This window comes from Scardinius erythrophthalmus, assembly GCF_964197995.2.
Source record: "Scardinius erythrophthalmus genome assembly, chromosome: 6".
Lineage (NCBI taxonomy): Eukaryota > Metazoa > Chordata > Actinopteri > Cypriniformes > Leuciscidae > Scardinius > Scardinius erythrophthalmus.
In genome coordinates this window covers 14463979-14477391 of record NC_138226.1, presented here as the reverse complement: position 1 = coordinate 14477391, position 13413 = coordinate 14463979, and the positions used below count along the sequence as shown (strand labels likewise).

At 40.9% G+C, this 13413-nt stretch overlaps 1 protein-coding gene across 6 annotated transcripts; it reads right to left on the bottom strand.

The window, feature by feature from the left end:
- Positions 1-9139: 9139 nt before the first annotated feature.
- Positions 9140-12842, bottom strand: LOC308692494 (uncharacterized protein). 6 transcript variants are annotated; one of them, XR_014030348.1, is made up of 9 exons: positions 12766-12839; positions 11569-11800; positions 11381-11422; positions 11241-11291; positions 10803-10916; positions 10552-10704; positions 10362-10454; positions 9455-9957; positions 9140-9305 (listed from the first exon to the last, which is right to left on the bottom strand). XR_014030348.1 is itself a non-coding variant. In XM_081368546.1 (7 exons), the coding sequence occupies exons 4-7, from the start codon at positions 10857-10859 to the stop codon at positions 9871-9873; spliced, it is 390 nt and encodes a 129-aa protein (XP_081224672.1). In that variant the 5' UTR covers positions 10860-10916; positions 11241-11291; positions 11381-11422; positions 12766-12842; the 3' UTR covers positions 9140-9870. The 6 variants fall into 6 exon arrangements, 3 of the variants coding, with proteins under 3 accessions (XP_081224672.1, XP_081224673.1, XP_081224671.1); XR_014030346.1 differs by lacking the exon at positions 11241-11291 and having other exon boundaries at positions 12766-12842; XR_014030347.1 differs by lacking the exon at positions 11569-11800 and having other exon boundaries at positions 12766-12842.
- Between the last annotated feature and the right edge of the window lie 571 nt (positions 12843-13413).

The following is a 13413-nucleotide window of genomic DNA, read 5'->3' as shown; positions in this document are numbered from 1 at the left end:
CGAGAGGAGATGGCTGGAGGGAGAGAGGAGATGGCTGGAGGGAGAGAGGAGATGGCTGGAGGGAGAGAAGAGATGGCTGGAGGGACAGAAGAGATGGCTGGAGGGAGAGAGGAGATGGCTGGAGGGAGAGAAGAGATGGCTGGAGGGCGAGAGGAGATGGCTGGAGGGAGAGAGGAGATGGCTGGAGGGAGAGAAGAGATGGCTGAAGGGAGAGAGGAGATGGCTGGAGGGACAGAAGAGATGGCTGGAGGGAGAGAGGAGATTGCTGGAGGGACGGAAGAGATGGCTGGAGGGAGAGAGGAGATGGCTGGAGGGAGAGAAGAGATGGCTGGAGGGAGAGAAGAGATTGCTGGAGGGACAGAAGAGATGGCTGGAGGGAGAGAGGAGATTGCTGGAGGGACGGAAGAGATGGCTGGAGGGAGAGAGGAGATGGCTGGAGGGAGAGAGGAGATTGCTGGAGGGAGAGATGAGATGGCTGGAGGGAGAGAGGAGATGGCTGGAGGGAGAGAGGAGATTGCTGGAGGGAGAGATGAGATGGCTGGAGGGAGAGATGAGATGGCTGGAGGGAGAGAGGAGATGGCTGGAGGGAGAGAGGAGATGGCTGGAGGGAGAGAGGAGATTGCTGGAGGGAGAGATGAGATGGCTGGAGGGAGAGAGGAGATGGCTGGAGGGAGAGAGGAGATGGCTGGAGGGAGAGAGGAGATGGCTGGAGGGAGAGAAGAGACGGCTGGAGGGAGAGAGGAGATTGCTGGAGGGGGAGAGGAGATGGCTGGAGGGAGAGAGGAGATGGCTGGAGGGACGGAAGAGATGGCTGGAGGGAGAGAGGAGATGGCTGGAGGGAGAGAGGAGATTGCTGGAGGGAGAGATGAGATGGCTGGAGGGAGAGAGGAGATGGCTGGAGGGAGAGAGGAGATTGCTGGAGGGACAGAAGAGATGGCTGGAGGGAGAGAGGAGATGGCTGGAGGGAGAGAGGAGATTGCTGGAGGGAGAGATGAGATGGCTGGAGGGAGAGAGGAGATGGCTGGAGGGGGAGAGGAGATGGCTGGAGGGAGAGAAGAGATGGCTGGAGGGAGAGAGGAGATGGCTGGAGGGAGAGAGGAGATTGCTGGAGGGAGAGATGAGATGGCTGGAGGAAGAGAGGAGATGGCTGGAGGGAGAGAGGAGATTGCTGGAGGGACGGAAGAGATGGCTGGAGGGAGAGAGGAGATTGCTGGAGGGAGAGAAGAGATGGCTGGAGGGAGAGAGGAGATTGCTGGAGGGAGAGAAGAGATGGCTGGAGGGAGAGAGGAGATTGCTGGAGGGACGGAAGAGATGGCTGGAGGGAGAGAGGAGATGGCTGGAGGGAGAGAGGAGATTGCTGGAGGGACGGAAGAGATGGCTGGAGGGAGAGAGGAGATGGCTGGAGGGAGAGAGGAGATTGCTGGAGGGAGAGAGGAGATGGCTGGAGGGGAGAGGAGATGGCTGGAGGGAGAGAGGAGATGGCTGGAGGGAGAGAGGAGATTGCTGGAGGGAGAGATGAGATGGCTGGAGGGAGAGAGGAGATGGCTGGAGGGGGAGAGGAGATGGCTGGAGGGAGAGAAGAGATGGCTGGAGGGAGAGAGGAGATGGCTGGAGGGAGAGAGGAGATTGCTGGAGGGAGAGATGAGATGGCTGGAGGAAGAGAGGAGATGGCTGGAGGGAGAGAAGAGATGGCTGGAGGGAGAGAGGAGATTGCTGGAGGGAGAGAAGAGATGGCTGGAGGGAGAGAGGAGATTGCTGGAGGGACGGAAGAGATGGCTGGAGGGAGAGAGGAGATGGCTGGAGGGAGAGAGGAGATTGCTGGAGGGAGAGAGGAGATGGCTGGAGGGAGAGAAGAGATGGCTGGAGGGAGAGAGGAGATGGCTGGAGGGAGAGAGGAGATTGCTGGAGGGAGAGATGAGATGGCTGGAGGAAGAGAGGAGATGGCTGGAGGGAGAGAAGAGATGGCTGGAGGGAGAGAGGAGATTGCTGGAGGGAGAGAAGAGATGGCTGGAGGGAGAGAGGAGATTGCTGGAGGGACGGAAGAGATGGCTGGAGGGAGAGAGGAGATGGCTGGAGGGAGAGAGGAGATGGCTGGATGCAAAAGTTCACAACACAACGGAAATGTTTCCAGAGGACCCCAATAAGTGATGAACCCAGCTGGGACATGCTTATTGCTCCTGAGCATCCCTATGCCCTTCAACTCCCTAAGAAGGGCAGAGCCCGTGAAGTGGGGACTTTGGAGTGAACAGGGCACTTGTGTGCCCTTATGTAGCCGTTTGGAATGCACTTGATGAAGGGAGCAACGGAAGACAACATAATGTCCTCATCATTTTCACCTGGGTTCTTCCCGTGACAACGCAGCATTGCTGTTAACATAACTGTTGCAAATAAATATACTTAACATAACTGTTGCAAATAAATATTTATGTAGCCTATATTTATGTATTTATCTGTGTGAATGTCTCAACTTTAAATATTGCCGTCTCATCTTTGGACCCTGCGTTACCTAACATTTCTTACGAAACTTATTTAAACTTCACATGACAAAATTTGTACAATGTAACTGATATATAGATTAATACCTTTCCCTCATGTTTTTCTTCCTCTATCTTTTTTATTCATTTATTTAGTTAGTTAGTTAGTTAGTTAGTTTTCAGCTCATTGTTCTTTTCTCATTTGTATTCTGATGACACTGAAGATATTGTTAATACACTTTAGATATTGTATACAAAGTTGTATGTCATAAACATGTCATCTCTGTAGGTTTTGCATAAATAAATAAATAAATAAATAAATAAATAAATAAAGCAGACATTGAGCAGTAAGCACGTCCCAGCTGGGTAGTCTCTTGTTGGCGTCCCCTGGAAACATTTCCGTTATGGTCTGTCTCTATTTGCAGCGTGTTTATGTATTTGGTTTTGTTGTGAGTATTTGGAGCACACATGTGTTGTAAAACTAATGAATCTTAATTTCTTAATTCTTAATTTGCAGGTGTTTTTCTATTTGTATGTTTTCTTCAGTTGCAGCGCGTTGAGCTCTCTCGGCCACCGTACAGTACTCATAAAAGAGTAGGCAAAAAATACTGCATGATCTACTATTTCTGGCAAGATTCTGAAGAGTGCATACGAGGATTTGTGAATGGCAGTGAAGCAACATAACATAATGACAACATGGCAGATTTAGTATGTCATCCATACTACACGCATATCTTTTTTAGCGGCCGGTCACAGAGTAATTACTTATTTAAAATAAGTACTTCCTCAAGAGAGTATGCAATTGTGGATGCAGCCATAGTAAGCATGATGCTCTTGGTTTTCACAGTGCATTGTAGGACTTTTTGGGGAGCAAAAGTTTCAGTGCACTGGAAGGATTTTGCCATTGAGACAGACTCCCTGATCAGTGCCCTGACTATTGAACTAGGGAACTGATTGAGACGCACCCAACATACACTGGCAGACTCTTTAGGTCATCAAATGGTATATTGGCCAGGTTAAATATAGTTCCAGTGACAAAGTAGCGTACTGTAGCCCTTACCATGGCCGCAAACAAGTGTGCTGTTGTTGTGCTCAGTACATCTCGTCCTGATCAACTTCTGTTGCTGTATTCCATTGTGTTTGATAGAGAGTTTGATGTTCAATATTTTCATAATGTAGGTGTCATGGTCATGGCTGTAATGAAGTGCAGGACGAAGGAAATACTCTTTGGAGATTTCTTAATAAATCTTTAATCCAAGAATCAAAACAATGACCAGGAGAATAACCACAAACACAACCACAATACACTTAAATACACTGGCAAACCAAGGAGCTAACGAGATAATTAAGACAGAATAGAATCAATTCATAGAATGAATTAGAAACACAGGATTTCATTAGGAATTCTTAAACAGGCTCCATTCACAAAAAAAGTTTTGGATGTTTTTTAAAGCTTTTACAGAAGAAAGTGACTATAATGTGACTATGATTTGTAATTTATACCATATTAAAAATGTAATGTGGGAAATATAACACTGGAACTATAACACTGGAAATATTCTTCACAACATTAGCATCATTTAGAAACTTATTTGTTTGATCAAAATTTATTGACTTAAACCGTTTGATTTAGAGATAACATCAAGTCAATATCAGTGAGTCAATATTTGTGCAAGTATAGGTTATTCGTGTAATGTTTTAAAGGCATAGTTCACTTTGAAAAAAAATTTTGGTATGTTTTAGCTTACCTCAAGGGCATCCAAGATGTAGGTGTCTTTTTTTCCGCAGTAGTTTCAATTTTGATATTTTTAGGTCAAACCGTTCTTGTCTGTCAGTCATTTAATGCAGGTCTATGGTTACTGTCTCAAAGAGCATGCACAGAGTCCAAATTAAAACAATTCCCCGTCGTCCAAATTAATCAATTCCCCATCGTAAGTACACATTGATGGCCTAAGACAAGAAACAAGCGGTTTGTGTGAGAAAACGAACAGTATTTATATCGTTGTTACCTCTTGAACACAGCCGCGTCCAAGTGATCTGAGGGCGCGGGCGGGTATAGATATATACACTAGATGTCGCCTTGGCTACTGCAGTTCATTGGAACGAAACTGTAGCCAAGGCGACATCTAGTGTATATATACCTATACCCGCCCGCGCCCTCAGATCACTTGGACGCGGCTGTGTTCAAGAGGTAACATCATCTTCTACATCTTGGATGCCCTTGAGGTAAGCTAAAACATACCAAAATTTTATTTCAAAGTGAACTATCCCTTTAAACAGAATCCTTTCAATTTACATTTAGATTAAATATGCCACTCTCATTAAGTTAAGCTCACAGACTATATGAAATTATCTGTTAGATTAATTTTCAGGTAGACCATCTGCAGCCCCTAAGCTATCATCATTTGGAAAAAGACGCTTCGACCCTTGTGATGTGTGGCAGCAGCAGGGCGAGATCGATCTCGTGAGGATGATCAAGCAGGCGCAAAGTGGAATACTTATCGTAACATTCTCAAGTTTATTAAGGAAGAAGTGTCATTAATGCACACGATAAAGCACAAACACCCACGATGTCCAGTCCATCCGATCATATTACTCAAAGATCAATCCCTACCATTTATGGCATATTAGTGGTACAGCTGTAGGAATGACATATTTCTTTGTAGGCCAAAACGCGGAAGCGAGTTAGCATTTTAGCACTTTCTGTTCAATCATCCCGAAGAGTATAGACAATGGTCAAATGCCTGAAATAAGGTCAGTGGTGAACACAAGCTCAAGACACTTTCACGTTTTATTCCACGACATAGAACATAAAACATCAACTTTACCCCACTCGTGATTTTTTTAAGCTGTTATGTGTATTGGAAAAGGCAGTTGCTAACAAGTGGCGGAATGGGACTACAGAGGCTGTCAAGGAGATTAAAGGTCATCATGCTGAACAGGTAAGCTCAGTCCACTTTTACAGCCTAGTTTTGCTTATAATTGTGCTCTTATAAACTTTTAGATAAAAACTGAAAGAGTTGTCAGAAGCTTATTTATGGTTATGTTGAATTTTTTGCACCGTGCACAGTGGTGTAGTTCGTTTATACTGGTGGGCCAAAGATAATCAGACGGCCCACAGGTTGGTGAAGGTGACGTGATGTCCGACCCAGGTGGAGTCGACGGTCCAAGGGAGCTCAGCGAGGCCAAATGCCCAATGGTCACTGCTGATGTTGAGGTACGGAGGAGCGCAGGTGGAGGTGTCAGGGTGACAGGTCGAGGTGGAACGACACAATCTGAGGCTCACAGTAGGCCTACGGTGTAACCACGTCACTGAGAGGAGGCAACGGAGGTACACTGGGACTGATGGGAGACAACTCGAGCAGGGCAGTAGACGTGGCAATACAACTATCCATAGGAACATTCAGAAGATGAGGTGGGAGAGTAAGGCTTGGTTGAACCAGTGACTCCAATACAGAATAATCTTCTAATCAAACCCTCGACTTCCACACACACTCTCTCGGCGATGGATGGGACAGCCAGCTCGCACATCTGGTCAGAAGGGCTCCACTCAGGCTCCGGTGTGATTTCAGGCTCAGTCGCTCCTCCTAGTGCAGGCTCCATCATCACAGCTGAGTCATTCTCTCCATCTGCGGTGGGCACGTGCTGCCTCTCTTCTCGCAAGTCAATGGGTTTCTGGCTGGTTATGGGGTCCACAGGTTGTATGGATCGGAGGTAGAGCCTCTCCAGACATCGAACAATGGCTTGACAATCTACTTGATGATAGTAGTTCGCCCCGATCCAATACAGTAATTTGAGCGTCTCAGTAAGCGGGCAGAATTGTAGCATGTAATCAGCATGGTGAGGCCTCTCCTGGCCAAAGCAGTAAACTGTGCTGCTAAATCCATTTAGGATTGGTTCTTCTGTCACGCACCTAAGCGTGGTGAAGGCAGATGACAGGACGAAGAGGAAGGATTCAAAATAGACTTTAATAAAAGAACGTAAAGTAAACCAAAACCAAACTCAGATAACATGTTAATAAGAACCGACAACAGAAGACTGATGCACAGGCAGAAATGCAGAGAGAAAACAAAGGGAACAAATTAAGCAACAGCTGAATAAAATAACTACCAATTGGTGCCCTAATGAGCCTAACAATGTCGTGTCAGGAACTGCGGGCGGGGAGATCAACTGGTCCTGTAAAAATGCTTTTTTTTTTTTCAATAATTATTTACCGTCATACAATTTTATAACATATAGTAAAATAACATGGCTTATTTCTCAAAAATGCCTTAAAGTAATAGTTCACCCCAAAACGAAAATTGTCACCCTCGTGTTGTTCCAAACCTGTATGAATTTATTTATTCTGTTGAACACAAAAAAGAAAAGATTTTTTGAAGAATGTTGACAACTCCCATCAACTTCCATAGTATTTTTTTTTCTTTTTTTTTTGCCCTACTGTGGAAGTCAAGGGTCCATCAACTGTCTGGTTACCAACATTCTTCAAAATATCTTTTGTGTTCAACAGAACAAAGATAAACTGGACAAATTTTCCATTTTTGGGTGGACTATCCCTTTAAGTTGAACATTCTATTTTTATTTTTATTTTTATTCTAACACCACTATAATGATCAATATATATATTTAATTTTTTCACCTTACAGCTAACCGTTGCTTCAACAAGCAACTGTTCACACCAAGAAGGCTACTGAAGCTCTCTTTCACCAGCTGGGACAGCACTTGTATGGCAAGCCGTTTTAGCTTAAATTGTACCCAGCGTTACTCATCGTAATTGCATTTTTACTAGTAAGAATTCAATTAGAGAGCTCTACAATTAAATTCTTACTAGCAATTACAATTAGAGAGCTCTCTTATTCAATTATTACTAGTAAAAATTACAATTAGAGAGCTCTCTAATTCAATTATTACTAGTAAGAATTACAATCACAAAGCTCTAATTCAATTCTTACTAGTAGCAATTCCAATTAGAGAGCTCTACAAATTAATTTTTACTAGTCATATGTCTCCATTGACTTCCATTCATTTTTAATTACGGAGCTCTACAATTGAATTGTTAGTAACAATTCCAATTAGAGAGCTCTCTAATTCAGTTGTTACTGGTAAGAATGCAATTGCAGAGCTCTTTAATTCAATTACAGAGCTCTGCAATTATAATATCTTTAATTTGTTTTTTTACTAGTAAAAATTCAGTTAGAGAGCTCTCTAATTGTAATTGTTGAAAAGTTAGTAAATACATTGTTAAAATAGTCCAGACTAGGCTACAGTGGCTCAACCTTAAGTTTATCAAGCGACTAGAACACTTTTTGTGCGGAAAAGAAAACCTAAAATAACGACTACAGTATTCATTTTCTTCTGTGTGGGCCTCTGACGTGAGTTATCATCAACTGAGAAGATGACATAGATGGGTCTCGATGTAGTGTTTAAAATGGTTCTAAGGGACTGTTCATTTTTTATTTAAGTGGCTACCGGAGGAGTTTTGAGATCTATAGTCAAAATAGACTTGACCCTCCCTTCGCTATAGCAATACATTTTTCTATGACCCCCCAAAAGTATTGTGAAAAAGGCATGACCCTCCCCGATAATTTATTGATTACTTCTGTACTGGTTTGCGATTGGCAAAGATGTTCAGATAGATATTTTTTTACAAGCATGCCAAACGACTTAACCTCATCTTACTCCACTGTCATGGTGGCCATTTCAATAGATTTGCTCACTAACATTGTTGTGGAAACACAATAAGCATGACAACTAAAATATGGTAGTATCGTGCTACAGCGCACATTCTATCAGCTGCAGTTCTGGCGCCTAGTCCCAATACTGTAAAACTCGGCGTACATTCACATCACATGTTAATGCAGTGTTAGAGTTATACTCACAGGACACTGCACTTATTCTCAATAACAAACGTTCATTATTTGCTCGTGCTTTAAAGCTTTGCTGGGTAAACATTTCATTGGCTTCTGTTCTGACATGATGCGCGCGGATGCACAAACAGCACCAAACCCCTCTGCTAGTGATGGGGGGCCGAGACTGAGAAAGCTACATGGAGCTACATGGAAAAATATGCACCAAACAAGCCACTTTGAAATTTTGCTGTTTTCATGAATACAAAAGTTGGGTGACCCTCCCCCTAGACTAAAAAAAGTTGGATGACCCTCCCCTCAGCAAAGAATGAAAAGACATGACCCTCCCCTATTTTCCTCCAGTGGTCCAGTCCATAAATACACTCAAAAAAATGACTCATTGGACAAACTCAATTTAATTGATGGCAGGATTTCCATCCAATAAATATGTGTAGCCCCAACTTATAAAAAACTAATTCATGCAATGAAATGTAATTAAGTTGGTCCAACTCAATTTTGACTAACTTAAATGAGTTGGTCCAACTCAATTATGAGCAACTTAAATGAGTTGGTCCAACTCAATTTTGACTAACTTAAATGAGTTGGTCCAACTCAATTATGAGCAACTTAAATGAGTTGGTCCAACTCAATTTTGACCAACTTAAATGAGTTGGTCCAACTCAATTTTGATCAAATAATTTATATGAAATGGATACATTTAAAAATAAGTTTTATGCTTCCTAAACTTAAATTAGAACATTTAATTAAAAAAAACAATTAGGAAATCCTTATTTTGTACCCCATAGAGACAAGAGACAAATCTTGATCGAGATGTTTTTATTTAAAACTCAATAGTGCAATAGTTATTTAATGTGAAAAGTACTTAGAAAAATGCATTTTAAAGCCTTTTTCCAAACATGTACAAATGTCTTTGTTCTTACTGAACACAAAGGAAGATATGTTAAAGAATATGGGAAACTGAACAGTTCTGGGCCACCATTGACTTCCATAGTAGGAAGAAAAAATAACAACTATGAAAGTCAATGGTGGCCCAGAACTGTTAAGTTTCCCATATTCCTTAACAAATCTTCCTTTGTGTTCAACAGAACAAATACATTTATACAGGTTTGGAACAACCCCGGGATCAGTAAATGATGACAGAATTTTCATTTTTGGGTGAACTATCCCTAAAGACAAGAACGACAGAAATACACACAAAAAGTGTGTAAGAAAAAGCATGTAAGAGTGTTAAAAAATAATAATAATGTGTGGTGTGTGTGCGTGCATAAGTATGTTAATGACTCAATATACAACAATGTATTCTCAAATAATTCTCATTGTGTTCTCAAAAAAAGTGCACATCTCATGCAAACAGCTTGATTTTAAATTGCTGGATTTTTGCATTCAGCCTATGTCCATCCAAGTTCATTAGGATTTTCTGGATAAACTTGAAGGTGTACTTGAGGTTGTCAGGAAAATTAAGATCAAGAGCATAAATGAGACCGAACAGCATGATGAATGCCAGGATCATGCAGTCTAGGTCCCTCAAAACCTTAATGCCCTCGATCACAACTCCTATGTCTGCTGTACAATCTCCTCTTTGGATTTTGTAAATCCCCATTTTCTGCATCCTCAGTGGCCTGGACAAAACACAAAACACTTTGGTTAAGCCCAGGTGAATTTGACCCTTTATATTTTAAAAGTAATCAGCAAATTGCATTGCTACTTTTCACTTTTACTATTACATTGTTGGCTGCCATTTATTTCCATTTTATGGACATAGACATACACATCTGAAAACTTCTACAAATTCTATTGTGTTCAGATGAACAATGAAAGGCATACACAAAGTTATTACCCCTGCAAAATTATTACTATTAAAAATATTATTTTATTAAAATGAATAAAACAAAATGATTATTCCACTAATACATATTTTATTGTGAAATTAAAATGAAAATTGAGCATTTAATAATAATCATATATTCTTTTAAAACATAAAAGTACTAACAGAATTGTTGTTATATTCATAATAATCACTTACCACATACTCCTTGAAGAAAGAGTCTGGATCTTCAGTCAAGTAGATCATCAGGCCTTTCAGGGTGCACTCTCTCCTGATGTTTATGTTGTCACACTACAGCAGGGGGAAAATCAAGACTGAAATTAGCCAAATGCAGAAAGCTGTACAATAACTAGACAAAACAGAAGACATTGCATGCATTTATACTAACAGAGTCTCTGATCGCCAGGGCGTTTTTGATCTTTTGCCCCTTAACTCCTCCTTTGCTCTTGAAGATCTGCATCAGTTTATCTGAAAAGTGGTTCAGCTGTAGGAACATTGATTGCAGTGGCTTCGTAGTGATCTGCATGAACTCTGCGTTCACCTTCAAAATGGAAAAAAACAACAACAAAAAACAATTTCTTACTACGAAAAGAACCTAATAACGACTAAAATAAAACACTACATAACATGTTTACTTACTTCACTCTGCTGAAAGAGAGCTGGCCATTGATTCTTGAACACCTCTATCATGGGCATTGGCTGACGACAATGGGTTTGAAGTCTATTATGGAATGTGGATTGTGTTTCCGGTATCTGTGGGTGTTAAATGTACTGTAAATATTACTTTCAAATGCACATCCTACAAACATACACTGAACTGTTTCATTATGCCTGAGATGTCCATTTATGTGTTGAAAATAATCTTTCTGTTGCTAGCTCCTTGCATGAACACACATGATACTGGAATGTTGTTAATTCTTCTGGCTTTGGAGTTTCCTGTTTAGCATGTATTTTGTATGATTAAGAAGCTTACTCCATGTACTAAACGTGCATGGGCAATCTGTGTATGGACATGGATAGCGAAAACTGCCCCTAAAGCACACATGAGTCTGCCTAAAATGCTGCAGAAACAAATACCTGCTAGCTAGTTTCGATGGACACATTCTTTGCACTAAAAAAGAAACAATCCTAAAAAGAAGAATAAAAAAGTATTATAAGATACCATATTTAACAAATGACACAAGCAGCCTAAATCAGAATATTTGAATATGACTTACTATAAATAGGAGGTTGCTGTTCACCTGGTCATGTTCATAAAACTGTGAAAGAGAAGATGTTGATTAGGAGTGGGAACCAGTATTCACATGAAAATATGCTTTTTGTTTACATGGTTCTGTTTTACCCAACTCGTTCACTTAAAGGATTAGTTCACCTCAAAATGAAAATTTCCTGATAATTTACTCACCCCAATGCCATCCAAGATGTTCATGTCTTTCTTTCTTCAGTGGAAAAGAAATTAAGTTTTTTGAGGAAAACATTTCAGGATATTTCTCCACACAATGGACTTCAACGGTAACCAAATAGTTGAAGTCCAAATCAATGCAATTTCTAAGGGCTCTGAAGTGCTTCAAAGGGCTCTGCATGATCCCAGCTGAGGAATAGGGTCTTATCTAGCGAAACAATCAGTCGTTCGTTTTCTAAAAAAAAAAAAAAATCATGAAATGTTTTCCACAAAAAAATTAATTTCTTTTCCACTGAAAAAAGAAAGACATGAACATCTTGGATGACATTAGGGTGAGTAAATTATCAGGAAATTTTCATTTTGAGGTGAACTAATCCCTTAATATTACAATTCTCTCAAGTAATTAAATTGATTTTAAAATAATTTTAAATGTTTACTTGGTACAATTGTCTATATCGTCTACAATTGTCAAAAACAGACGACTATCGTCCATTCTGTCACATTTTTCAGGTGTTCTGGTGTAACTTAGGCTAACCCGTCTGTCACTTGCTCTGATTTACCTTGGGCAGCTCAGCTACGATGTTGTAAATAGGTAGTTTACATGATCAAAGTAATCTTAATATTGAGATATAAGTTCTACCTTATGTACGTTACCTCTAGTTTTAATTATTCAAACAGGTCTTTGAACAAAAAAGGCCTGTCGTGTATTTTTTCCCCCACAGCGCTTAATGTCATATGGTGATTGTGAAACACGGAACACCTCACTTCATGATTTTATGGTGAAATGTCTTATTTTTCATGTTAGGCAGGTCAAATTTGATCAAGAAAAACGCAATGTGGCCAATTCAGCGTGAGTGAGTGACGCAGCTAAAAATAGACTCGGCGCCGAAACAATCGCGGCGATCGCAAGCCTCCAATTCATTTTATGACGGATATATCAATCCAGCTAGCAAGCCAATAAGTTAAGAACCAATTTTGCACAGTTACAGTCAAATTCGGGATCGTTAGACTGGTCTAAAACAGAATTTAAACGTTGCGTGAGTAAGTTAAGCTATCGAAGGGACACTTAAAACAATTCACCTTGCATAACTTTCACTGCTGTTGCATATTTCACTCAAAATCATGATATAAGTTACACACCCTCTTACAGTGAGGTAAATTCTTTATTACAAATACTCAAACAAGATAATACTTACTTACCAATAACGAATACGACGTTGCAGTCCTTGCAGCGGCAGACGATAAAATGGCGGCCACACCCTCTGAGCATCTTCTCTGAGCTTGTCTTGCACATGCGCAAATGACGCTCTCCGAAGCCAAATTAATTTGAGTTAACCAAATTAAATGAAATCTCATAGATGACACTATTTATACATTTTACGTTAGACTTATTAAATATATATACGTATTATTCCTAATCAGATATATTTAAATAAAGTGAACACAATTTAAGTGTGTCATACCTAAGAAGGCCTTGAATCATTTTTTTGAGTGTACCGAAAGGTCCCTAAAGTGTGCATTTCCTGGATGTCTGAATCGTGAGAAACATAGACAGTAAAAGAAATGGACACAGCAACCCCATTGGATTCAACGGAGGAAAGTGAAGTCAATTAGAAGCACTCACTTCCTGATGGCTGACTGTACTGCGCAGACTCAAACTGAGCTTGACGACGTAGATGTGACGTGAGCAACCTGTCTGTCTTCTAGTAGCTGTGCCAAGAGAAATCTGAATCATTCCCTTCCGAAACTTGCAGAGTAGGAGGTGTCCATGAGTTAGGAGCAGGAGAAACTTTTGCTAAGTATTCTGATTAATTATTTTGTCATTTTGCCTCCACGTCCTCCGATTGC

What these genes read in the sequence shown, in the direction of transcription:
- LOC308692494 (XM_081368545.1), bottom strand. Translation starts at nt 11,592, where the DNA reads ATGAACATCTTGGATGGCATTGGG. An exon ending in ACATCTTGGATGGCATTGGG is followed by an intron (nt 11,423 to 11,568) that starts GTGAGTAAATTA and finishes TCTCTTTCACAG; the next exon opens with TTTTATGAACATGACCAGGT. An exon ending in ACAGCAACCTCCTATTTATA is followed by an intron (nt 10,917 to 11,380) that starts GTAAGTCATATT and finishes TAACACCCACAG; the next exon opens with ATACCGGAAACACAATCCAC.